This window comes from Anas acuta, chromosome Z (assembly GCF_963932015.1).
Source record: "Anas acuta chromosome Z, bAnaAcu1.1, whole genome shotgun sequence".
In the NCBI taxonomy this organism is placed as follows: Eukaryota; Metazoa; Chordata; class Aves; order Anseriformes; family Anatidae; genus Anas; species Anas acuta.
In genome coordinates, this window is record NC_089017.1 from 22,694,799 (window position 1) to 22,722,442 (window position 27,644).

The 27,644-nt window shown below is 39.6% G+C and overlaps 2 protein-coding genes across 2 annotated transcripts in view; one reads left to right on the plus strand and one right to left on the minus strand.

Moving 5' to 3' along the window:
- Nucleotides 1-8,819: 8,819 nt before the first annotated feature.
- Nucleotides 8,820-26,740, minus strand: PTCD2 (pentatricopeptide repeat domain 2). The gene is made up of 10 exons (XM_068667222.1): nucleotides 26,731-26,740; nucleotides 25,417-25,509; nucleotides 22,507-22,636; nucleotides 21,652-21,769; nucleotides 19,692-19,770; nucleotides 18,391-18,482; nucleotides 15,384-15,497; nucleotides 11,411-11,485; nucleotides 10,534-10,647; nucleotides 8,820-9,118 (listed from the first exon to the last, which is right to left on the minus strand). Exons 1-10 carry the CDS (start codon nucleotides 26,738-26,740, stop codon nucleotides 8,894-8,896), a joined length of 1,050 nt encoding a protein of 349 aa, XP_068523323.1. The 3' UTR covers nucleotides 8,820-8,893.
- A 39-nt stretch (nucleotides 26,741-26,779) lies between these two features.
- Nucleotides 26,780-27,644, plus strand: part of MRPS27 (mitochondrial ribosomal protein S27) — a 44,830-nt gene continuing 43,965 nt past the window's right edge. Inside the window, exon 1 of the mRNA XM_068666555.1 lies at nucleotides 26,780-27,131. Within this exon, the coding sequence (XP_068522656.1) occupies nucleotides 26,795-27,131 (337 nt within the window). The 5' untranslated portion in view covers nucleotides 26,780-26,794. The remainder of the gene's footprint in view (nucleotides 27,132-27,644) is intronic.

The following is a 27,644-nucleotide window of genomic DNA, read 5'->3' on the forward strand; positions in this document are numbered from 1 at the left end:
TAGCCCCTCAGTCTTTCTGGCTAGCAAGACGTTAAAAAGGTCACCTGAATTACCTCATGTGCTCCTAAGGAACAGATTTCTCTTCTCATAAATTGTTGTTTATGGTAGTGGTGGCACACAAGGAATATATCCTTACTTATGCCAAGGATCAGAGGGAGATGTCACTACCTTGTGCCATTCACGACAAATTTTCTAAGCTATCACACTGCCAGTGAAATTGATTCAATTACTCAGCAGTATTCATTTTCTATGAATTTTCCTTTAAGAATATACTAACCAGAAGGATAATGAGTTATTTAATAGGATATCATGGGTATTGAAATAAGTAGGTAACATTCTCAGCATACCTGTCAAACAGATGATTTGTTTCTGATTTGCCCCAATTCACATCAAGAATTGTGGCTGCATCCAGGATAGGAAAACAGCTCCAATGAAGTGAACACACCCACTGATGTAATTTTTTTCCAACACAGAGAGAGGCAATTCTCACTTCCTCTTCCCTGCCACTCCATTTTCATGGGTCTCCTTTCTGGTGTACAAGGTTAAGGAAAGAAATGCACGAAACAAAACAGACCACCAGCACAGGACTACTATAACTTGCAGCTCCCAGGCTGTCTGAATAAATGTCCAGACTAATTAAATGAGCAGTCTTGCTCAAAGCACACACTAATAGCCTGCATCACTATTATAAGACTGACCTTGAATATTTATAAGACAAAAACCACATGTGTAAATTATTCCCTGCAGCTAACAGGAAGATTTAGCGTTTATGCAAGCAAAATGTTATAACAACATGTATGATAATCTTGTTGGCAAAGCAAGCACAAGATGTTACACCTCTTGCTAAATGACAGGTAAAGAACAGAAGCAAGCAGAACACAATGGAAAACAAACAAACAAAGAAAAACCTCGCACCTGTCTCTATATAGGTACATAACAAAGGAAAAGAAACATATGGATACATCATCTCAGGACCACAGCAAACGTCTGACTGATGAAAGTCAGTTTGGGAAGAAAAGAGCTTTTTCTTTGGGTTTGACATCCAAATCTGAGTGAGGGGGAACAGACAGCACAGCAAGTCCTATCACTCATAAGCCTTATACTCACCATACATCTCACAGAGGAATAATCATAGCCATACTGGGACATTGCTTTATTGCTGCTCTTTTGGCACTATGCAAGCCATTTCCGTGATTTCATTTCATGGAAATGGACATTTCTTCTTTTAGGTATGTCAGCAGGATTTGGCAAGAGGTCTTTAGACAACTATACTTGGGAAAAACTTCACTAGCACTCCCATCCCTAGGAATTACAGGCTAATTGTATAGCTAGTCTATTAAACAACTGACATGGGAAGTGCTGATTTGCTTCAGGAAGTTGTACGTCCACTCTGACCCTAAAGAAAAAGTATTTAAAAGAACATTGTAAATATAAAAAGAATGTTAGTAAAAATAAATGGGACTTTTAATCATATATTAATGGGTAGGAAGGATTCCCTTGTAGTAAAGGTGACCAATTATATTTAGCCAGTGAGTGAGCAATGGACTGAGCAGAAAAAAAACAGTGGTATAGCAGTGAGATATTTTAAATGATCTGACAATGGAAGAACATTTCTTTGCTCCAGTCTCTGGAAGATCAGAGGACATTTTTATGCACCTCTGCTTAGGAAGAAAATACTAAAAGCTAGCTACTGGTACAGACCCTGAATCAGGGAGGCTCTCAGTCTGTGCTTAAAACACTCTTCTGAGTCTGAAGCAGTCATTTTAGAAGTAGAAAGGAACAAGAGATAACTATAACCATTTATGAAACAAGACAATTCCGTGAAAATTTATGGCTCCTAAAAATTAATAAAAAGTGAAAGAATGGTATTGGTTTCACTAGAGAAAAGGGGAGCTTTATCCATATGGCTACAGTTACGCAGGCAAGGATTTTGATTCCCTTTCTTTGACTTAACATTTCAGTGCTATTCTCTGCTGGTATGTAATGGAAGTGGGACAAAAAGACCTCCAGAAGCCCCTTCCAAAAACAGTTATTCTATGGTTCCATGATTTGCTTTCAAGACAAAAATATCAACCCAAGACAAAGGTGCCATTAACCTGGCTACAAATACATGTAAGGAAAAATAAAATCTAAAAATGGTCTTGGTAATGCAAACATGACAAGACTCCATGCCTTCTCCATCACATTCTTCCAGTTAACAAAATACCTTGTCTGCATTGACACAACAGTGATAGGTCCAAAAACAACTTGAGGGAGAAGTGCCTTGTAGCCTGACCAGTAGCCTGACCTTGTAGCCTGACACAAAACCATGCACGTAAACCTTCAGGCCTGAAATAAGTCATGCTAATCTTTTCATCTGTGTGGCGGGCCACAGGGAGCTGTATGAGGGTAACAGCCACCACAGGTTCTTTTCTAAAATGAAGCATGTACTTGCTTTTGCATTTTGTGAGGCATACAGCTTCAAAGCTTTCATTTGCCAATGCTCGCAAATCTTAAACCCTTCCAAAGGGTAGTAAAAGTGCTGCAGAGCAGATTCTGTGGTCTGAATTTCCCCTGAAAGTACTTAACCACTAGGGCAATTTTGTAGATGTATCATCCTTTCTCCATCACAGTTCTCTTTTTCTGTCATTCTGATGTGAGAACTGATAAAACTTCAAACATAAAGAAGAAGTTCTCGACAATGTCTCTACCTTCTATTTCTCCTTTTTTTCCTCCCTTCCTCTTACCCCTCCCCTACTGATGGTATTGAGAACAGGGAGGAGAAGTTTCTCCAGCAGTTTTGGTAATGTTTAATGATACACTTAGGGCTTTTGTATTAGGTAAAATGAAATTGTGAACTGATTACTTTTCCTATTCTATGCTGGACTAGCGCCATTTCTGTAGCATGCAGTGCCTCAAAGGAATGCAGGACCTTTTTCTAACAGTTAAGCCAGTGACATGAAAAGAATCATTATTAAAATCCTACCATCCAGTGCAGGGCCCACTTTCTGACATAAAAATTAAAGAAGTGCTGCAGCACTGGTAAGTAGTTATATATTGAGTAATTTCCAAGAAGTTGCTACCTGGGAATTCACAGTGCACCCTCAACTACTCCAAATATTACTATTAAGTTACCTTTTCCATTATTCTTTTCTAAAATTTTCCATTAAGATTGCTGCTGCCAAGTCGCCTGCTACAAGACAGCTTCTGTTCATAAAGTAAATGTGGTAATTTCTTGTATGGTAGTTAGCTTGAATTACCTAGCACAGGCAAGACTGGAGCTGTGTAATTTTCTGCTTTATTTTGATGTTGCAGTTTCTGCTGGATATGGCTGAGGTCTGAATCTTCCTTCAAGCATCTCATAAAGGCCAATGGGACTGAGAACCCACAAACTTCCTCTAAGTGCATAGAAATTGAAAATAGAGAACAGTTCAGGATTTAGGAAATTGGACATGAAGGGCACTTCCTACAATCTACCTTCAGTACAAAGCCATGAGAAAAAAAAAAAAAAAAGTAAGAAAAAAAACTTTAATGGGAACTAAGAGGATATTTTTTCTTCTGGAGTAGAAAAACGCATGTTCTATATTCACTGCAAGCACCCATCCCCTTGAGATAACAGGAACAAAAAACTTCAGCTGTTTCAGACAAACAGCAGTTGCTGCCTGTCCAAGCAGCTAAGTCAAAGCTTTGTGTTCGATGGAGGTTAGTGCACTTATTCAGCCTCATTCCTGAAGCATTCACAGAGTAAGACTTGCACATAGAGCTGTGGCTAGTTAGTAAGAAAATAAGCACAGATTGCTGCTAATATGGTATTAGTCCACATCATTATCTGCTTTGATATTGCCTATGAAAAGTAGTCTTCCCCTTAAAGTACTCCAAATATAGCAAGAAATATTAAGACCACTGCTCTAATGGCCTGGTTTTACTGAAGCACCAAAGAAAGGCACACTGGAGATGTATATATTTTTTTACCCCAGCAAATTCCGAAGTTTCAGAAAACAAGCAAAAGCTGATAATAAGTGAAATGAAGAGATTATATATGAGCTGTCTGTGAAATGTTTGTACCTGCATCTCAAGCCAAAATACTGGGTGCAATGCCATAAACAAACCAGAGAAACAGCAATAATTCTGGATCTGAATGGAGAATCTGGCAACTAAGGAATCAAAGGCTGAGGACAATAGTCCTATCTCTAGAACAATCAAAGTAGCAACCCAATGTTGATAGTAACCTCTTCAGCCTTGGATTTTATAATCTGAATTAGACTCATTGTGGAAAGGGAATAAAAACTTCTGTTCCAATGTAGAAGAAAGTATCTGTTGATGTTCCTGAACCCATTTCAAATCCCCAAGAGAATCTTGGGCATTTGGTCTTAAGAGTTGTTTACTACCAAAACAGAGTAATGTTTGATCACACAACTAAAGTTCTATAAAGAGCTAATGAAAAGATGATTCATGCCTGTTCAGGCAGACTGCTGAATCCCTGCTGACTATTAGGTTCCCCAGGCCACCTCACTTGTTGTACCAACTCTAGCTATATTCAGTCATTCTTAAGGCTGAGCAAACTCAGTTCTCTCAGTCTCTTTTTGTATGTCATGTTCTCCAGCGCCCTGACCAGCTTGATGGCAAAAAGTCAGAGTACTTCAGTCTCTTCCCTGTTGCTTGTTACTAGTTCCCTTACCCTGTTGACTGGTAGGCCCACATTCTCCTTAACCTTTCTTTTGCTACCAATGTACTTTTCTTAAAGTACACCCTTATCACCCTTCACCTCCCTTGCAGTTTCAGCTCCACCTAACTTTTGTCTTTCCTAATCTATTTCTACATACATGGGATGTGTCTTTGCATTCCTCATACCTATCCATGTTTCCACCTTCTGTGTGCATCTTTTTTTTTTTTTTAAATGTTTGAGTTCAATCAGGGCCTCTGAGTTTATCCCTGCTTGTTTCTTGTGCTATACATGTTTGTGTACAGGCAGTTGAGATGGGTCCAAACCTGTGCTGCTTTTAATGGGGAAAGTGTGAGAACCTCCCCTGTCATGCTGTCTCCCAGACACACCTGGACTGCCACTTGTGTTCTCACTTCTCTCCAGGTGATGGTGACCCTCCCTGGCATACCTCATGTAAAGCTCACCTCACTAGGTTAGCAAACCTGCCTGTGAGAACAGTCTTGCCACATTTTGTCAAGCACATCCCATACCAGCTCTGTTGCCCTCAGTCCCCAAGAAGGTCCTCTGGTCACAGAAGCCAAAGCCCAGCTCACTACACAAGCCCCACAGCCAAGCCTTGACACACTGATGAATCCACTTCTGCTTAAGAACTTCCACCTCACTGACAGGATTGAGGAGACAGGTGGACCTGGTCCACCCTGCCCTTTGCCTTCATTCCTGGTGCTCTGTACCATTCTTAGTGCATTGCAAGTCACTGCTGGCAACATCACTGGTGCCCAGGTACTCAATAAGGCAGTCCAAAAGCACATTAACAGCCTCAACAGATATAGCTTTAAAACAAAGGAGTCGGTGCTTATTTTGCAATAAAACTTTCTTTTTTTTTTTTTTTAAAAAAAAAAATGCTATCTGAAATAATCTCAAGAAAAAATGTAATAAAGAACTTGAATAGCTATAGACCTATACACTATAGGTCCTCCTCCTTTCTATAGAGCTGAAAGGTCCTAACAAGACTTTGTTTTAAAAGTTATTTAAACTTGTGCATATGGCTCATTAAACTAAATAAAACTCCTCCTGAGACCTGGAAACATTTCTGAGCTTCCCAGTAATGACTAAGCCTTTCACCTTCATTTGTATTGTTTTGAAGCAAAAAATTAGCTTGGGAGAAGCACAGAGGAAGTGATCCTTCATTATGAAGAGTCATGATGTTTGTGGAAAGGAGCATGAAAAAGAAAGAGGTATTAACCCGCGGAGAAAAGCAGAAGCATCTATAGCAGAACAACTGTACTTTGAAGACTGCACAATCCAGATCCCACGTGAATGTAAAACTGAGTACTTTTCCAATTCAAGTTGGAAAAGATGTGCAGCTTTCTCTTTAATACAGAACAGTCATTTGAAAGTAAGCCTCTATGACTGTCAATCATGTACTATAAATAACAGCAGCAGCCTTTCTCCTAGGTCACTGATAAGTATTTCTAAAGAATAACATAAAAACTGCATTGACAGACATGATTTGTTCCAACAAATGCAGTGAGTTTCATATTAAACTCTTTAAATCACTAGTTTGTGGTCTATGATGATTATGAACCATTAGAGACTATTGACTAATGCCTGGACTTTCTATTTAAAGATGGCATGTGTTAAATATGGGGCCAACGTATTTATGTATCTGACACTGCAGGTAAAAGCTAACCCTGGAAATCGGGTTGGTAAGAAAGTATGATCAAGAAACGCCACCTGCTGTCTCCTTTTCTGTTATTCCAAAAAGCTGCTGGAGTACAACGATATGTACAAAACTTATGTTTCAAATGAGGAAGAATATCTAAATGCAAGAAAAAAACACAAATCCCTTTCCACTTAATGGTACATGAAAGAGCCTTCAGATCCTCATTGCAGCTACACATGACATAAAGCTTTAAGCAGAATTTCACAGGTATGTCTCTTGCACTGAAAGCTAGAAAAATACAGAATCACAGAATGGTTGAAATGCAACTGTCTAGATTTTTATTTTTATTTTTACTTTTACTTTCCAAACTGTTAACCAAAACCCTTCTATTAATTGAATTCCAGTGTTGGCTTCTCTTTAATTCCAAGGTTCATCCTTGATTAAAACTCCATATAAACAAAGTATAATTATTCCACTGCATGTGGTATTATACTGCACATCCTAATCTCTGAGGCTGTCTCCAAGAAGTACTCTCTAGTAACTCAGTCTTTGACTTTTCAACCACACTGACCTAGCAAAACCTCTTAAGTGTTTGCTTAACACTAGACAAGTTTGTTTTCCTGAGCTTTGGCACTGGAAAACTAGAAGTCAACTACACATAAATACACAAAATTAAGCGTGTGGCTGAAGACACTTCTGCATAAGAGCCGGAGTGCTCAACACCTTGACATACCAAAAGCCAAATTTATGAACACACGCACACACAGAAAGCTTTTTCTGGATAAACAAGCCATGGTACTACTTGTATGAAACAGCTAGACTTTGATTGAAATCAGCTGCTTAAATACTAGAAGTTGCTGTTTTCTCTCTTTGTCTCGCTCTCTCCCCATGAAAGGATATCATCAGTCTTCCATAGCAACGTTCAATAATCTAATGTTTAACCATGTCTTAGTTTTTATGCATATTCCTTTGAACTTACCCTTTAAACCTTTTGGGCTACCTGTTTTCTTTTTCTGCTGAAGTGATGCTGATTGTTTAAACATCAAGTCTTTTCAGACTGCCTACTGCAGAGTCCCATAACTTGAATGGCGGAGTGGAATGCCAGCCCAGAGTCAGCTACCTGCACACTTTGCTCGTCCCCTTTAGCTTTGGAAGGGGCAGTAGTGCAGAAGGCAATTGCAGCTTTTTTTAAATGGTCTGTTTTGCTACCAATGTTCCTTATTTGCATGTCTTTCAAGTGGTGTTACCTGTTACATGCCTGGAATGGATCCAGCATTCCCCTTCTCTCTCAAGAGAGAGAAATGTATAGCTTATTTAAAAAAAAAAACAACAACAAACACAACTTTATAGTTAGCGCAAATAAATCAATCTCAAGAAAAACAGTAATCAAGAGAGCAAAGAATAGGAAATGTCAGCTATAATGACAACAAATTATAACAGAAGTTATTAGTTCAACTGCAGGTAGGATTGTAGTGGCAAGATTTTGGTAGTAGGGGACCATATGGGTGGCTTCAGGATACAGCCTCAGATGGGTATCTAACTAACGCAGACTAAAACCAAAAAAAAACAAAACCAACAACAAATATGCATACTTCAGTCCTAGGACAAACCAGCCTCTTGCAATTAAAACATACTTGAAAGTGCCAAATAAGGTAATTAAATGGTATTGACCTTATATATTTGCAATGTAACAGGTTAAATAGACCAAACTATCTTCTATTGTTTATGAAAACGTAGTTTTATATTAGTTTTTCCTGGTGGTAGCAACCACCTGAATATATTAAAGAGTAACTCCATCCTTTCATATTTCTGAAATTAATCTTTGCCAGACTACAGACAGCCTTTACAAATCTTGTATCAAACCTATTTATGAAGAAAAGATTGGGAGCTACTTCCATATTGTACAGGAAGCATTTAAATGATTTTCAGATGATCCCAAGCAGGACTGTTAAAAACCTGTAAACCCCTGAAAAACTGAAACTATGAGTCACACAATATTACAGAATGATTATTCCAAGGCAATAACTTTCATTCAGGAATCTCTTACAAGTGACAAAACAACCAGCCAGGTACCATACTATCTCCCACGAACCATTCATAAAAGGGCACCAAAGACATTTACTTTCCTTTATGATTCTCTTGAGATGCATAGAATTTGAAAAAATGGTTAATGTAATTTAATACTCCTTCATCTAGGCTCTGGGTCACATCTATTCTTTTCGGCAGAACATTGTATCTGATGAACAACGCTTTTTTTTTTTTAATCATGAACAGCAGAAGTCAGATCATATACAAATACTATTTTGTTTATCTCTATCAGGACATTTAGTATAAGGAAAATCCAGATTTAAGTCCTTGAGGAAAAGCTTCAAACTATTCTGATCACTCAGTTTCAAAACAATACAAAAATACCTACTGTCATGGCTTATTGTTAATTTGAATTTTGATGCTAAAAATCTACATGAGCTATATTTAATTTTCAGTTTCACACAAGCAATTTAAACAACTGAGGAATAGGGGAGAAGCCATTTTATTCAAACACTTCTCGATGATGCTAACAGTAGTTCAGTTTACCACCAAATATTGAACTATTCCAACATCAGATTTGACTGAAGCGGTTTAGCAGCCTGATAACCCAAATGTTTTTGATTTAAAAGCTTTGCAGGGGCCTTCTTTGAACTCGGAATCTGGAAGAGCATGTCTTCCAATGTGTTTGTGGTTATCCGTCCTGAAGCTTGTAGTTTGTTATATATATCTCTTAATTTGGCAGAAAGGTCAGGGCTTTCTTCCATCCTTTTGGTGGCTGCAGCCAGCTGGGGAGGGTAAAAATGACACATTGTTAGAGTTCAGCAGATGAATGTTTCAATCAATCACTATATTGAAGACAAAAAACTATCACTCAAAATGAAAGAAAAAAAGTATATACATAATATAAGATTATGTTATATATGTGCAATCACTTGTAAGAAGAGGATTTTAAGCAGCACACATTATACATCACCAGGCAACAGTGGAAATGCACTGGACACCTATTAGGGAAAGTTTATTAGATTAAAAACTTTCTCAAAGTAGTATGGTCCTATTTCCAGTCCTAGTACAGACTAATGCAATTATTTAAACCGAGGCAACATAATTGCTTCCTGGAATCTGTTTGCCAAATCAGCACAATTATAGTTATTATTACATATCACACTAAAAGTACAGTACAAATCAATAGAATTCATACTAAAGAACACTGGAAAGTTCATAAGCTATACCATATGCAGGGTATGAGGTCAAGAATGAGTGCATCTGTGAGAAATTGCTATTGATCAATAACCTACTGTGGAAGGAATGGGGTAGTACAAATATGTGGTCTTCTTAGGAACTGTCACAAATTTACCAAACAAAAATAAAAACACAGCATTGAAACATGCAACTTCTATTGCAATGAATTTACAAAACTAACTCTGATTTAAAACTTTCTTTTAAATACAGCAATTAATATCCATGGACTGTGTTTTGAAAGGCATGTTCCCCTTCTGCCCAGTATTTATTTTATGTTTCAGTTATTTTGTTAACAGCCAGGAATGAAAGTGTAAGTATTTAATTGCTAACATAGTCTTAAAATACCTTGTTCCATACATACGTTTAAAATGAATATAATTTTCAGGAAAAGAAGTAGTAGTGCTGCCCAGCTGATAGGGATACATGTGTGTATGTACAAAGCCTTCTCAGTGATCAGTACTGTAAAAACTGTTATTTCCCATATCATACTTCTCTCTGTACCTTTTTTTTGGTGTAAATATCACCAATATCACCATGCTAACAATACCACTGTCATCAGAACTTTATTCTCATTTTTATATCAAATGAAACTAGCATATAAGGCAAGGGATTAAATTATTAAATGCCACTAGGGAACTCTTCATCTTCCTTCAGATGAAATTTGAGCTTGTAAAAGCTAGATCCACAATAAAAAAGGGAAGACAGCTAAGTGCTTTGCCCAACTACACAATAAGCCAGCCAGATGCTTTGTGGCACCTGAATGCATTAGAACTGAAACAGCTTTAGTAGGATGAACTCAGGCCCCTGACATTCTGTAACTGAACTACACCACCAAGACTTAGAAAAGCATCATGGAGCTCCTCTCAGGCTTGCCTCATCACCCCCAGGCCTGCACCCCTGACCAGCATACATCAGTGATGTCATATTTTCTGGCTGATTCAGTTCCTTATTGTATACTTACCACTTGCTCAGAAAACTCGTTTTTTTTCACAAAGGGAGGAGTATCCATTTCCACTGCTGCTTCTAATGTTTTTAATACTTCTTCTAGTGAACCAGATCTGAGCTGGACAAGAACCTTAAAAATAAAACAAATCTTGCACAATAGTTATCATCAGAAAGAAAGCTTTGAAAAAGTGTTTGAGGAAAACATTATGAAGCAAAGCAGGACCAAAATATTTTTCTAGATACTATGCTGATAAAATCCATTAATCATGCAGAAGCCAGATGGAATTACCAATTTCCACAAAACTTTTTTTTTTTTTTCAGCTGTTGGGCAAGGAAGGGTGAACCTAGAGGCAGAGCTCCTCTGGTGGATCTGCATTATCTGTTCTGGAATAAAGTGTTTATTTACATAGCTTACAGAGGTCGTTTACAGGGCACAAGCAATAGACTCTCAGGTTACAGACCATGCAACTAAAGAAAAGCATTTTTGTTCATATGGCTCAAGGAGGCCTGAAGTGGGCAGAGCGGAGCAAAGGAAGGCATTTACTTGGAGCTGTGTTTTTTTTTTTTTAAATGTCTTGTAGCACAGAAACAAAAGTCACATTGTCATAACTAGAAATCGTTCCCAGCTCTATACACACAGATGCAGGACTGCACTACTTATCATTCTAATAAATGGTAAGAAGTGATTTTAAAAAAATGAGAGGAAGATGTTAGCAATTAAGAACCAATCACCTAACAAAAATTGTCTGTTGGCTTAAAAACTAAGTGAGCAACGTTACTGATACAAGCTTATGCTACTAAGAAGCTAATCTTCTGCTCCTCTGCCCGTGAGAGTTGCTGTCCAGTACAGCATGTTTCTCTGTCAAATTTTAATACAAAACAAGCATACTTACTTTAAGATTATTGTATATTTTGTTGTCTGTTTTCCTTATCTGAGAACAATAAAATTGGGCTTGTGCTATGTCATTCTAGGAAGGAATTAGAAATAATGAAAAAAAATAGTTAAACATGTGAGTTGCACTTCCATGTGAATCAAAGTTCAAGAAAAAAAAAAAAAAAAGGTCTTATAACTTTTCAATGAATCACAAACCAGCACCTAAAATACCCTCACCAAGACCTATAGGCCTCGTAGAGCATCCAGCCTGTGAAACACCCTCTGCTGGAGTTTGCAGGACACCTAGTTCTCCAAAACAGATTTTCAGATCTTAAGTCTCAGATAAGCATGAAAGTGAAGCATATAACCAACACTGAGCACAAGTACACCGATAAGATAAAAGAACTACATTCAAGCTTGAAGTCTGGCACAAATCTGAATACTTAAATGAAGTGCAGCATATGGTAATGTTGGCATTTATCCTGTCCAGAGCTTTTAACCTTTTGGACATGCATATTTACAGTGATACCAATTGATTTGTATAGACAGTAAGTGTTACACTGACATTTACTAAACCAACCGCAGTTACTTGGTATAAAGATACATCTTATTCAAAGCAAGATGTATTGCTAAAAGATCATGCAGCTTTAGGAATAGTTAGATGTTATATGGAGCACTATTTTGTTTGCCAAACTAGAATTTTAATTAATTTTTATAAAAAACAACAGTACTATGGACATTTCATGTTATTTCAGAGGCAGAGATTTTGTTTTTTAACCCCAGTGTTGACGAAAAGCCCAGCCATATCACCACGCACATAAATTAATTTGACTGATGCTATTGTTCAGCCTGTGCTATTCACAGACACCAAGCAAAAAGACAGAATGCATAACAAAACCTTAATGATTGATACTTCATGCACCCAAATTGGTGAACAACACCAAATTTCTAGTTCTTACAGATCCTCCGGAGAGGTTGAAATCAATCTGACCTCTTTAGATACAAAATAGAATGTTCAGAATTTCTTCCAGCTGTATGCAAATTAATGGAATGGAAAATCTGATCTCCAAATTGGAGATAGATGGATTTGAAGGGTGGAGCATTTAGTGGATAAGGAGCTGGCCTGAAGGCTGCTGCTCCCTGAGAGTTATGGTCAATGGCTCTGTGTCCAGGTGGAGGCCAGTGACAAGTGGCATCCCTCAGGGGTCTGTCTTGTTTAATATCTTTATCAGCAACACAAACAGTGGGATTGAGTGTACCCTCAGCAAGATTTCAGACGACACATAGCTGAGTGGTGCAGTTGATATAACAGAAGGAAGGGATGCCATCCAAAGGGTTCTGGACAAGCTACATAACTGGGCCTGTGTGAACCTAATAAGGTTCAACAGGTCTAAGTGCAAGGTGCTGCACCTGGGCTGGGGCAATCCCAGCCAAGAGCACAGACAGGGAGAAGAACTCATTGTGAGCAGCCCTGCAGAGAGGGACTTGGGGGTTCTGGTGGGTGAAAAGCTCGACATGAGCAGGCAGTGTGTGCTTGCAGCCCAGAAGGCCAACTGCATCCTGGGCTGCATCAACAGAGGGATGGAGGGATGGCCAGCAGGGGAGGGAGGGGATTGTGCCCCTCTGCTCTGCCCTGGACAGCCTGGTCTAGTGGGAGGGGTCCCTGCCCATGGCAGAGGGGTTGAAACTAGACAGTCTTTAAGGTCCCTTCCAACCCACGCCGTTCTATGATTCCATTCTATGAAACAGTAGACTTCAGGATGTTATTCTCCTGCTGAACTCCTTCAGCACCTGTTCATGGCAGTGCTTATATGAAAAACCTCACCCTTAAAGAACATGTTGTGGAGAAATATAGAGTCATGGAATCATTAAGGTTGGAAAACACCTCCAAGATTATCTGGTTCAACCATCACCCTACTACCCCTGTCACCCACTAAACCATGTCCCTAGGCACCACATCCAACTTTTTCTTAAACATCTCCAGGGACAGTGACTCCACCACTTCCCTGGGCAACCCCTTCCAGTGCCTGACTGCTCTTTCTGAGAAGAAATGTCTCCTCATTTCCAACCTGAACCTCCCCTGGCACAACTTGAGGCCATTCCCTCTAGTCCTGTCACTAGTCATCTGTGAGAAGAGGCTGACCCCCAGTTCCCCACACCTTCATTTCTCTGCTCTTGCTGCCCACACTATTCCTGATCCAAGCCAGGATGCTGCTGGCCTTCTTGGCCACCTGGCTGGCTCATGTTCAGGTGAGCATCAATCAGCACCCCCAGATCCTTTTTCTCTGCACAGCTTTCCAGCCACTCTGTCCCAAGCCTGTAGCACCGCATGGGGTTGTTGTGACCGAAGTGCAGGACCTGGCACTTTGCCATGTTGAACCTCATCCCATTGGCCCCTGCCCATTAATCCAATCTGTCCAGGTCCCTCTGCAGGGCCTTCCTACCCTCTGGCAGATTGACACTTCCCTCAAACTTGGTATCGTCTGCAAACTTACTGAGGGAGCACTCAATTCCCTCATCCAAGTCATCAATAAAGATATTGAAGAGGATAGGCCCCAACACCAATCCCTGGGGAGCACCACTGGTGACCTGGTCACTAGCTGGATTTCACTCTGTTCACCACCACTCTCTGGGCCTGGCTGTCCAGCCAGTTTTTAACCCAGTAAAGAGTGTGCCTGTCCAAGCCATGAGCTGCCAGCTTCTCCAGGTGAATACTGTGGGAGACCGTGTCAAAGGCCTTGCTGAAGTCTAGGCAGACTATATCAACAGACCTTCCCTCGCCCACCAGGCGGGTCTACTGGTCATAGACGGAGATGAGGTTGGTCAGGCAGGAATTGCCTTTCATGAATCCATGCTGACTGGGCCTGATACCCTGGTTGTCCTGCATATGCTGCATGATTGCATTCAGGATGAACTGTCCCATCACCTTTCCTGGCACCAAGGTCAGGCTGACAGGCCTGTAGTTCCCCAGGTCCTCCTTACAAACCTTCTTATAGATGGGTGTCACATTAGAAAAGTTCCAGTCATCTGGGACCTCTCAGGATGACCATGATTGCTGATAGATGGCCAATACATATCATAGTCCTTGAATTTGCCTCCATAGATAAACATTTTAACATGAATGTTTAACATTTAAACTTTTTAAGATACATATATTTTATTAGATGTTCTTCCTCTACATCTGAGCTTTCATGTTGTGGACTGGACATGTCTAACTTCTGTTTCCAAATACTGGAGTTCTTATCCCCTATGCCAACGAACTACCTGCCCTTAAATCCCTTGTTTTCTGGCAGTGTGCTAGCCTGACCACAGCCAAATGAAACCCTAATGTCGGTGAATCTGGGAACATAACTGTTCTATGACCAAACGAATGTATGAGAGCGTAAATCATGCTGACATGTCAGCACAGAGGTACGGCTCCCTAGCATGCTTAGTATTCAGTTTTTATTGATGTATTGTGCCTTAGGTAGGAAACTGACCAGAAAATGCCACGTCATGAACTAGGTACCCTGATGCAGTGGACAGTGTCCACGCCCACGGCAGAGGGGCTGCAACTAGTTGATCTTTAAGGTCCCTCCCAACCCAAACTATTCTATTTGAAAAGCTGATTGTACATATATTTTACATCATTATTTTTATTCTATTTAACAGAAACCATCACTAAACAACAGCACGACTGGGCCCATGGTTATACCTAAGTCCACTGGCCCAACTCTCATCTGTTTGGTAAGAAAATTCTGTGTGGCATTGTCAGTGGCACAAAATACCCATGCATTAGAATGAAGACAAAGGTTTAGATTTCAGAATTTCTACACCTACTTTGTGTGGGAGTCACCTACAATCCTACTATTTCAGGGGCCTAAAAGTTATAGTACCTAAAGTAATTGCATAGGTCATTTATGCTTCCCCTATGTTGGCTTTCTTGCGCTGACTATCGTATAGCAAAAAACCCATTGAGATTCAGGGACAAATCAAAACAAAAGGCATTGTACCTGTTTCAGAGCAGACGCCACAGCAAAGTAGAATGCACGCAGTGGTAATGTGTCACCTTTTAGCTGTGCTTCTTCAAGCAGTTTTGCAGAGATTTTGCAAGACTCCAGGCTGTCCTGTGTAGAAACGTCAAGTCTAAGTTGCACTTGTAAATCTTGCGATCTGAAAGGACTGTAAGCAGTTGCAGTCACATTCAGAAGGCATTCAGAAGTTAATGCCAGCAAGGCAATCTATATTTGAACCCAACCAAGCAGATTCTGTGCAGCACTTCTTGAGAAACGCAACACCAAAAGATGATATTCAGATCTACAGAGCTCAGAAGACAGTAACTATCAGTACTTTAACAACTATACTTTGCCCTGATTGTTTTGACTTCTGCAAACAGATAACACCTGATAGTTTACTTAAAGTAACATTTTCTTTTTCACTTTCTTATCATTCTGAAATCAGGGAGAAGGCTGACTTTTTGTCTTTATTATAAAAGCTACATTGGATAGTTAACAAAAATCAGTGTTTCCTAAGCATTGAACTATCCAGCACCATTTCATCAAAGAAATCTGCACACATGCAAATTTAAATATTCAGCAGTCTTGAGCCTCCCTCTTAAAGATTAAATTGGTCAAGATGTTTCCAAAGTAGATACTTTAATGGGATACCTTAGATATTTGCTTGTTTTCCAACATAAAAAACTTTCTTTATTGCTGGCAAGCAGTAAATAGCATCAGTGTTCCATGTTCACATTGTTAGCAATTAAGTACACCAAAGGTCAAGAATTACCAGCATACTTAACTTTATGGACATAAATAATTGGCATCTTAGTGCAGTGAATGACATATGGTAATAACATTAATGCCACTATTTTAATAAGAGTCTAGAGTAAAAGGCAATGAGTTCATCTGTGTGTTATTTTAAAAACCATCAACTATCAAAAACAATGCTTCTTGCTCTGGAAATGGTAAATAGAGCTGACGAAATCCCGAACAAAGTAAATAAAACCTGCCAAACGTGAGAGTTGACAGCAGGAAGGTTTTGTTACAACTGGCACCACTGATTTGGATAACAGCCTTCATGTTCCTTCCTAGTATTTGCTGTTGATTTCTATTACTACTGTACAAAGTGCCATGAATGCAAAATAGCAGCTGTGATTTAAGGGACAGAGTCATCATTTGGGTTTTTGTTGTGGTTTAACCTGGCAGGCAGCTAAGTACTACACAGCCATACATCTTGAAGATGTTTCCCTTCAAGGTTTTTCCTGAACTTTCTAATGTTGCATTACTAGCAAAAACATTTTGAGCTCCTTTTAACTTGGAGTCTTAGTATTTACCACTAACGGATGAATCAACTGATTAAGCATTTGAAAGAGCTCAGTCTAATGCTCTTTAGTTTATAAAGGGCTACTACAGCTTATTCCCCTATTGATAGTATTTTATCTTAATTTAACAAAACACAAATCTATTTTGTCTCTTAAAACAATGGGGTGTAAATTTACTATCACTTCCACAGCATTTTTATGAATTTGTTAATCAAATAATGATGTGCCAGATTCTTTGCTGAAAACACATGTAGAGCCAGTAGTAGAAAATACATCTCAGGAACCTCTTCTCTTCTGTATTCTATGGATCTAAGCCCTCTGTCAACATGCCATGGAAAAAAAACATTAGAATTTTAGAGAGGATGTAAAGCTACTGCAGAGAGAGTAATGGAGACCTCAGAAAAATACAGTTAGGTTTTTTGAAAGCCTTTACCAGGAGCAGAATGTAGACCAAGGAGTAACCTTGTATCCATAAATATTGGCTAAGTGGCTGCTAACAGCAAACACCAACTTATTAACTTGGTTGTAGCATAGTATCAGTGTCTTTGTACATTCACAGCTTCCTAAAGAAAGCAGGCTCTGGGTAGACCTGGTAACATCCCTAAACAAACTGCATCAATCTCCAACTGCAGACAGTTTACACAGATCTTTTTTAGCTCTGTCTACTGCCCCAGTCTACAGACACCAAATCTACATGGCTATTTCTATTTCCCCTGAGCTAAAAGCAGCACCAGTTCATTAGAACTGAGTATTTCAGAAGCACCACAGAAATTACTGCACAGTTATAATTTTAGGCTAACTCCTTTTTATCACATATGTAGTCTGTTTCATTGTACAGTTAACTAAGAAATCTGAAGAAGTTTAGTCTAGTGATATAATTTTTTCTCAGCCAGTGTCTTTCTAAAAAACATGGGAAAATTGAAAAAGTTTCCTACTGAGTTTGGAAAAGGCTTATGTTAATATTTCAAATTGCAGAATTCATTCTAATCTGGAGAAGAAGATTAAAAGAAGAAAGTTTGAGAATCTCACCTTGCTACGAAAGAGAAACTACTCTAGGGAAACAGTCGTAGAACCTATATAGTTTAGCTTTCTTACTGTGTTCATGCTCTTTTTCTCCAAACTAAGAAAACAGCTAAGCTCAGGGGGAAGTAAGATGCCTCTCACTGAAGGCATTCATTTATGTTTCTTTTCTGGACTCAGTTGCACATTTTCTTCAGGCATGTGGGAACACACTACCTTTGACAACTCTAACTCTTACCAAATTTGGGTGTGATTGTAGAAATGGTCCAAGATTTACTTGGAGGAGAGGGGGAGAAATGGACAGGAGATATTTGACAAACAGGACATATATGCCCTGTCCCCGAGGGAAGCCAGACTATAAATCCAATATTGTGGTTCAAGCATAGAGTACATTCTGGCACAGACCAGAGAGAGAATACTAACAGCTAATCAGATATTGTATCAGATTTGTTTCTTAATGTTTACGTTCTTGTAATTTTGGGGTATTTAGTTTGTGACAATAGTTTGTATGTTCACAAAAGATTGTGAACAACGAAGCAATTTATAACTTAAGAATGTCTAAAGTATTTGTATTAAGTATGAAATCATGACTGGAAACACATAAATTTCAAAATCCCCAAAGAGGAAGACAGAGGAGGCATTTCAAATGCTTCATCATGTAAATTGAAAATACTTACCAGTTTGTAGCATATTGCAAATGCCAGTAGATAGGTTTCTTTGTTGAAAGGTATACCTTGTTTTTTCATTTCTCCCAGAACTTCCAAAGCACCTGCCAAAAACACGATAGTGTTATTCACTTCTGAAATTTCAGGCTATATGTTTAATTATAGGAAGAAATAAAATGCGTGGTATCAGCTCAGTAAGTCTACTTCAAAAGAAGAATGCCAACTGAAATCTATTAACTTTTTCAAATTAAAACATTTCAAAAACTTTAATTTGGGGTCGGCTGGATGCAATAATGCTTCCCAGGTAGCAGGTTTTCCATCTAAATTAGCACCTGGTTTTACCGTTCCATTATCTTGACACAAACCTAAAACTAAGTTCTGGATACTTGGCAAAGCAACTCTCATTCTCCCTAACTGCCCAGAATTAAGACAACAGTCTTTTAAACACACAACCAAACCTTCTACCATTTTCAGCAAACTAAAAGCTCTTCACTAAAGCATGTTTCATTACAACATAACACTGCACCCAGGCTCTGATCTAGTGGCTCAAGTATCAGCCTTTAATACAAGTGTTGGACAGATTTGCGAAACATCAACTGACCAAGCGCTACCCACTCAACAAATTCCAAATTAAGTATTTTTTTTGAAAAGCTTACTCCATACTTTTTTTTTTTTTTTTTTTACCAGTTAAGTCAGATGATTCTGTCATACACTCACTGGGGGCCAAATTCTGATTTTAAGCATTTGCCTTAAATATTTTAGTAACCACTCTGTATGTGCACACTAGGAAGATAAAACAAGAGAAGACTCCTGCCTGTTTTCTTACCGAAGTAAAAAGGACACTTTTCCCTGCTCTGACACAAAAAAAAAAAAAAAAAAAAAAAGAATTGCCAGCAAAATTTGTTGGAGAACTTCCTGTTGCAAAAGCCACATAAAACTAACTTAGAATAGGGAAACCAAAAAGCTGTGGGAAAGTACCAACCAAGGAGAAGTTAAGCCTTCAGAGAAAAAAGCTTAAGGAAAAAAATCCTACAGCATAATCACAATTCTGCAGAATTGCAGACAATAAAAATACTGTTACAAGTATGAAACAGGTAAAGCCTTCCATTTTTATTACACACTACATTGCAGCTACTTTGCATCTTTTTTATTACACGCTACATTGCAGCTACTTTGCATCTGTGCTGACTTATATCATATTTGTCCCTCTAAAACCTTGTCAGTATTCTATAACAATCAAATAAATATTTATATACACATAGGGGGAAGACTGCTCCTCAAAACATGTTTGCATTAGCTAACTCAGTACTTACTTTCATAATGGCCCTTTTTAAACAACATAGTCATCAAAATATGGAATGATGTACTCTCTGAGAAAAAACCACGCAAGTTCTGTAGGAAAACAAACAAACAAACATACAAACAGAGCAAGCTTTAAGTTAGGACAAGTATTATTATTGTGTGCAGCGTTTATCAGGGCCTTCTACTGGAATGAGCTCCATCTTTGTAAGTTTAACGTTTACCTTTCTGTGTTCCCTAACTGTCCGTCTGCCAAGTAACCTCTAAAATACCAGTGACTCAGTATAGTCAAAAGCACACTTAAACAGATGTTTCCCAGAGATTCACACTATTTTTTCCCCCAATGACAGATTGTGACCTTCAAGTTAATACAAGCAGAAGTCTCCAATGGCAACTCTAAAAGCCTTGCAGATATGCAGTTGGCAGCTGAACAGAAGTACCTTTGGGATAAAGTACCACCACTATGAAACTGAAAAAATATTCTGCTATCACAGTACCAAATGATGATCAGATCAATACAAGGTCTTAAGTCATAACAAACATAGTAGCAGAACAGAAAGCATTTTACAACCCACTGCACTCGTTGCATGTTGGGAGAACATGAATAACCAAATAAAATGTCAGATGCATTAGGAAAATTTCTGCAGCAGAGTCTGAAGAAGTGTTACTGCACATTACTATTCATCAGTTACAAAGTTCTGTGAGTGATACAGGATTTGTCTTGATGACACAGACCTCAGTCAATCAAACAAACCAACCAAAACCCCTACACATGCCTCATTTAAGAACAGCAGCCAAGTGATACCTCTCCCGTTTTTGGCTATGTACATCCCATGCCTTGATGAATCATGATTTTAATTCATAGAGCTTACTTTCCACTGGCCCCCATAGGTTTCAAAACATAGCATTGTTGCACAGAATCATTTACATGTCTTAGATGCTGGATATGATTAATGTTTTGTTATAATAGCACACAGAATTTTACAAATGTTCAAGTCACTAAATTTCTTCTGAAATAAAAATGAGCTGGCAGTGTGCCCAGGTGGCCAAGAAGGCCAATGGCATCCTAGCTTGTATCAGGAGGTGATCATTTACTGCTGTACTCTGCTCTGGTGAGGCCACACCATGAGTACTGTGTGCGGTTTTGGGCCCCTCACTGCAAGAAGGACATCGAGGCCTTGGAGAGTGTCCAGAGGAGGGCTACGAAGCTGGTGAAGGGCCTGAAACACAAGTCCTGTGAGGAACATCTGAGGGCGCTGGGATTGTTTAGTCTGGAGAAGAGGAGGCTCAGGGGAGACCTTACTGCTCTCCACAACTACCTGAAAGGGAGCTGGGGGTCAGCCTCTTCTCACAGACTAGGTGCTAGGACTCAGTGCTAGGACTGAGCAACATGGTTTAGTGGGTGACAGGGGTAGTACAGCAATGGTTGAACCAGATGATCTTGGAGGTCTTTTCCAACCTTAACGATTCTATGACAAAGTTCCTGAGTCGATGCAAATCATAGCACCTCTACAGAGTTCAGGGGGAATTTGAAGTAAAGAGTAACATGATTAAATCTGTTGGTGCAAACAACCCAAGGGATTTCAGAGGACTGCTACGTAAGTACTCAGAAGTGTTTGTTTCCAAGTATGATCTAGGCAGTATGGACGCAGGAAACAGAGGATGCAAGAAAACAGTGCTTTTCTGAGCAATTATTTTTAATCAAAACTTTTTTTTGATTAGCTGTATTAAAGTGATGCAGTTATACAGAAGTACAATAATTAAAAAATCAGTTAAACTAGCATTTGGTTTTCTTTTCATTTTCAGGTTACTTTTAAAATTTAAAACATATAATCTACATCCTTAGAATAATGTTGCAGACATCCTTGCCACTGCAACAGATACAGTTCAAGAATCTGAGCTCATGCACAACATAATTACTCATATTGAAGTAATAAGTATTAGGGTATTTTTGAAATATGTAGAGCAAATTACCTGATCTTTGATAAGTTCTACTGCAGGTGTTTCAAGGTCTAGCTCATAACATAGCCTCATAAAGAGGGGCCCAAATTTAAAATCACGTAAAGTTGTGATTCCATTCTGTTCATGGTACCTGTTAGAAAGACTCAAAAGAGTTAATCACACAAGGCATAGAATTTGCCAACGTAAAACAGCTTTGAACAGGCAACATGATCTACAGCTGCAGTAACAGAGGCATGCTTTTCTATCTGCAGTGGCCAATAGCATTTAGATACAAAAGGAGATATATTTTAAGGAAAAATATTGTTTTGATTCAACTAATAAAGTGAACTAGTAATAAGTAATCCCTATTTCCAGTCAGGACACCCACATCAAATTAGTTAAAGAATGCATCTCTTTTACCAAACCTCCCAGCTACTTTACCTTCTATTCACAGAGCAATAGCAGACTAAGTTGCAGCAGTCTATTTTAGTGTAGTAAAGAAAATGTTGAGGTATTGTAGCACCGCTAAAGATTTTTTTTTTCATAGCTCCTGCACTATAACTGCTGGAATGACTCCCACTCACAAAATGTCCTGACCTGCCACTGCTAGGTCCAGACCAGCTTATAAAAAGATGTTTCTGTGTGGCTCACTATTTATTCTGCACACAACAGAATATCAGTTCACTCCTATAGCTTCACTCTCCTTTGATCTGAGAGTCTCTGAATAGTTGGAAGATCCAAAGTAAATGGAAATATAGCCCTAGTTTAAGGAACTGTGCAGATTGCCACTGAATTAGGACAAGTCCTCATCTGCAGACATAACCTGCACTGATCTAATAAAAGTGAAAAATAAAGAAAATAAAGTGTTACCTGGATTGTTAAAAGTACCTGTAAATAACTTTTCTGGCTAGTTCCACATCAGCTGAAGTCTGACATAAATGCAGTAAAATTTTTAATTCATTTTTGAGAATCTTTCCATTTTTCTTTAATTTTTCTTTAATACTGTTAAAATATGGATCTGAAAAAGAAGCACATAACAGCTGTTCATATACAATTCCATTATCTGCATTGCACATTTTGTACCTGAAATATGGAGATTCAGAGCAGCAAAAAATTTTTTTTTTTTCAACCAATAAATAGGTATAAAATTTTCCCACAGAGAACCATGCCTAGTGTACCCATGGTGTACCCGTGAAGTCAGAGCAGACTTGGAAAACTCAGAAGATGTTTACTGTGAAATTAATTCCGTTGTGTATGGTATGGAATACATCAGGTAATATAAAAAAATTAAAGGGGAAGGAAGTCTTTAAAGTGACATTTGCTGTCTTAATCTCTTTTTTAAAAAACAAAGCAAAACAATCCCACCCAACACTCATATTACCACAGTAACTTCTACTCAACACTGTTAGTACAAAAAAAAATATTACAAACCTTCATAACTGATGCAAACAAGAAGTCTCATACATTATATACATATTTCTTTACATAGCCATAAACTTAGTGTTTCTTCCCTTCTCCTTGAAAAAAGACGTTTCTCTATCTACAACATATCTCCTATAGCAGAGCAAGCACAAAGGCCAGCTTGTAATTTCAAGGCTCTGATTCAAGCATACACAAGATTAAAATCATGTATATCACCTGGAAAGCCCCTTGCTTTATTGGAGCCGCACACCTACTTGGACAGCCATTGAACTTTTATGTAGCAGATCCTTGGTTGCTCCTGTTTCCAAGCTAATAACCTCTACCACATAGAACCATAGCATGGCTTGTGTTGGAAGGAACCATGAAGATCACCTAGTTCCAACCCCCTGCCATGGGCAGAGACACCTCCCACCAGATCAGGCTGCTCAAAGCTCCATCCAGCCTGGCCTTGAACATTTCCAGGGAAGGGGCATCCACAGCTTCTCTGGGCAACCTGTGTCAGTGTTTCACCACCTTCTGAGTGAAGAATTTCTTCTTAATCTCTAATCTAAGTCTCCCCTCTCTTGGTTTAAAAACAAGATTCTTTGTCCTGTCATTATCTGACTGAGCAAAAAGTTGCTCTCCATCTTTCAATAGCCCTCTCTCAATACTGAAAAGCTGCAATAAGGTCACCCCTGAGCCTTCTCTTCTTTAGGCTTAACATCCCCAGCTCTCTCAGCCTTTCTACACAGAAGAAAGATGTTTGCCTATCCTTCTCTTTGCCCAAGAGAGCACCCCACAGAACAACATATTCAGCTATTGGATGCATATCTGGTGCTGCATGCAAGTAGGAGTCCTTACTCAAGACTGAGATGATGCAGGGCTGAATCCTGTAAAGTCTAAAGAACAAGTGTATAGAAGTAAATATATGTATGTTTGAGACAGACTCAAAGATGCACCAAAACTTCGAAACCTGGGATCCAAACTGTATTTATAAAGAACACACAATAGTTATTGTGGCAACTGTAGTTAATTGCTTAGCTTTTGTAGTTTGCAGTATAACTATTATAATATTGTAACTCTACCCATAGCTAAAACTGTAATAGTATAACTCTATAACTATAATAAAGAATAGGTTTTACAAATTTTGTGTAACAGGATAGTTATTACTGTGTTTTCCATTGCTAAACCAAAAATGATCTTTAATTACTTTTCATCTTTCAAGTGCTAAACGCTGAGTATAAAAACCAAGTACACATACACAGAAATAGGTTAGCACACTGTTTTCATCGTTTCTCAGAGACTAAGACTTGTACAATACAAAGGTGAACTGTGATTATGTGGCTTCTACAAACATGTTTTAGCAAGATATATTGGAATTTATCACAATGGGTCGATCAGTCTTAAGTATGTCATCATCACAGCAAATTGTAATAACATTACAACTTGTCACTGACTGATTTAAATTCTGGTATTACCTTCTATAGAAAAACTGTCATTTTGATTTTACCTTCCTCTCTGTCCCAGAAGACTTATCTATACAAAACTAAATTTGATGTGTCCCTTCCTTGCACCTACATATTGCGTGCATATATATGTATAGATAATATATATACACACACATCCTTTGGAACAACTGTCACAGTAAGAGGTCTTACATCACCAGAACGCTTGCATGTGATTAAAAAAGTGCAAGAAGTCAACTTCTACCTAACCATACCTAAATTTTAAGAGCAGATTTATAATTTTATTTATTCTCTTTAAAGAATGAAATTTGTATGTATGTTAAATGAGCATGACAAAATCCCCAGTAGGGAAAATCCACTGATCTTGCTCCTTGATCACTTTGGGAAACCTTAACTTGTTTTTTGTATTCGGAATTTACAGATGTCATCTAGAATTAGGTATACAACTGAGAAGTTATACGAGGTAAAACAGAAAAATGTAAGAATTAACTCAATAAATTCACAGAGCAAGTTAGAGCAATTACTGGCACAGGATTTCTCTGGACAGAGAAGTAGGTGTAAGGCTTTATATAAAGTTTCTCTGCTGAAGATGTATTTGAAGCATGATTCATAGACTGAAGCAGGACTTCCTACTAGACTGTCTGATGAAGTTGGAAATATAAGGACACAAACATTTCAGCTTCTGCGTAAGCACCTTGTATACTTGAAAGCTTCTCCACATTTTCCAAGACAACATAACTAATGTCATTTCATTCTACAAAGCCTGAGATCTTCAGACAATTTTAGCAACAATTTGGAAGAGAAAAATACAAGCTCTTGCTTTGAATGGGGGGTCAATTTTACGTCATATTATAATGGCTTTGACTGTCTTCTTGTTTTCTAGTACTCATGTTAAAATTGAGAATGGAGATTATCAAATAAATATAGATACCTTTATTGCCATGAACTTCATTTCTAATTACCACTTTTGTCTGCTGAAATTCTTGTAACTTTAGATCATCTTCTGTTAGCAGATACCGCTTCCCTACCATAAGAGAAAAAGAGGAAGGTTGAGTTTTACATTATAACAACTAGATTAATAGTATGGAACTTCACATTTTAAAATTAGAGCTGTTAACTACCGTGTGATGCTAGGCTACTGGGAGTAGTGCAACGCTAGAAAAAAAAAAGAATGCAAGAATTGCCCACAAGACCAACAAAACCAACAACAAAAAAAAAAAGCACACACAAATCCACAACAGCTTTGTCGTAGCTTTCCAGTGTTAATATATACAAAGTCAAAAACTTATGTATTTATTGGATGTACAAAAGAAAAATTGGAGATGCCATTCCATTCTCATCTAGCCAGGACAGAAGAGGATTCTGCACAAGAGTAAGATCTGTCACACTTTTCTAAGTATTTTCCTTGTCAACTCTTTGTTCTTGAGAACTCACTAGATGCACACAGAGCCCCTCCTCCTATGTGCTGCCCTTGTTACTGCCAAATGCCCTGCTCCAGAAGCTCCAAATGCTGTGAGAAGATGAAGGGGAAAGTGCAAAGATTATCATTTGGACTGTAGTAACACTCAGGAGACCTCGTAGAAAAGACAGTCATGGAGACCAGAATTTCAGGCTTAACTCTGGGTGCTGATCCCAACTTTTCTGCTTTGTAAGCTCCACTAGAAAAAGTGTCGTGCAAATGCTCTTTGCCAAGTTCGCGCTGCCACAGACCCAGCTCTCCAGTGCTGGATTTTCATCTGCAAGCAGTGACTTGGTAACGTTTTGGTCACTGTAATAGCTTACATTGTCACAATCTACTCGTGACAAGTTTTCAGCCTGTGAGAGAATGATTCTCATCTGGAAGGGTCACGACAAGCACTGACCGCAGCTTAAATGTACATTTTCCATTTGCCGAGCAAAATGTTAAAAAGCCACAGAAACAAAAACGCCTGTATTCTGTGTAATTGAAGCACGTTACTGATACACTTCATGAAATCTGAAGGAAAAATAATCCGTAAAGTGGCACGTTTTCCATTAAATTTAGGAGCAGCCCCAGCGCGTAATGCAGCATGGATTGCTCCGGGTGACGCCACCACTTGCTCCCCACGGGCCCTCCCCGTGCCTCGACGCTGAAATCCGCCCAACCTGGGACTCTCTCTGGGGCTGGAGCTGGGAGCTGGCAGCTGCCCCACGCCGCACCCGGGCAGCAGAGTTTTACCTTTCTTTACCTCATTTCACCGAATTCCACCCTTCCTTAAATCCATACTTCGCGGCATTCCCGCAGGAACTACAACTCCCAGCAGGCATACGGCTGGCAGCACCCTCCAGGCATGCCGGGAGTTGTAGTACCCCAGCCACTCTCCCAGCCGCTGCGCAGCCCAGGACCACCACCACCCCGCATCCCACCACCCTCTCCCCACCGCGCAGCCCCCGCTACCTCCGGCCACACATCCCCAGCACCCCGGGGCGGGCAGGAGAGCCGCCGAGCGCCGCACCGCCTCCCGCATCACCCGCTGGGACCCTCCGGCGAGCACCGCCGCCATTTTGTGCCCGTGCCTGCCGGGGAGCTGGGAGGGGTCGCAGCCTGCCCCGCCCTCGGAGACATGGCCGCCCCCGTGCTGCTGCGAGGCGCGCTGCGGAGCGGGAAGGGCCTGGGCGCTGCCGCAGGTCGGTGCCGCGCTGTGGTGTGGGGCGGGGATGGGGTCGGGTCGGACACGGCCGCTTGCTGTGGTGGGCTGTGGTGGGTCGTGAGGGGGCTCGCGGGTGGTTGCGGTGCGGGGATGGGGAGGTGGAAGGGGGCTTGGAGGAGGCTGTGTCGGTAGGTGGTGGGCGAACAGCGCTGGGTGACGGGGGTTAATGTGGGGCGGTGTTGGGGTGATAAATCATAGAATCATCATTTGGGTTGGAAAGGATAAGCCCCGGGCAGGCAGAGATTAGCAAAAGCCGTCTAATGAGTAAGGTGACAAAGTCATATGGTCAGCACGGTTGCTTTTGAGAAGTTGTCTTGCCACAAACAAACAAAAAAATCAAAACACCCCCCCCCCCCCCAACCCCCCCCAAAAAAAATCCCCCTCAACCTAAAAAAGAAACACAAAAAACAAACATACAACATTTGAGCACTCAACTCCACACAGTTTACTTGAAACGTGTTATTCGTGCATAATTTTAAGGTGCCTTTCC

Coding starts and splice junctions, on each gene's coding strand:
- PTCD2 (XM_068667222.1), bottom strand. Junction 22,637..25,416: donor TGAAGTTCATGGCAATAAAG/GTATCTATATTT, acceptor CTTCTTTTTCAG/ATCCATATTTTAACAGTATT. Junction 11,486..15,383: donor TGGCGTCTGCTCTGAAACAG/GTACAATGCCTT, acceptor ATTCCTTCCTAG/AATGACATAGCACAAGCCCA.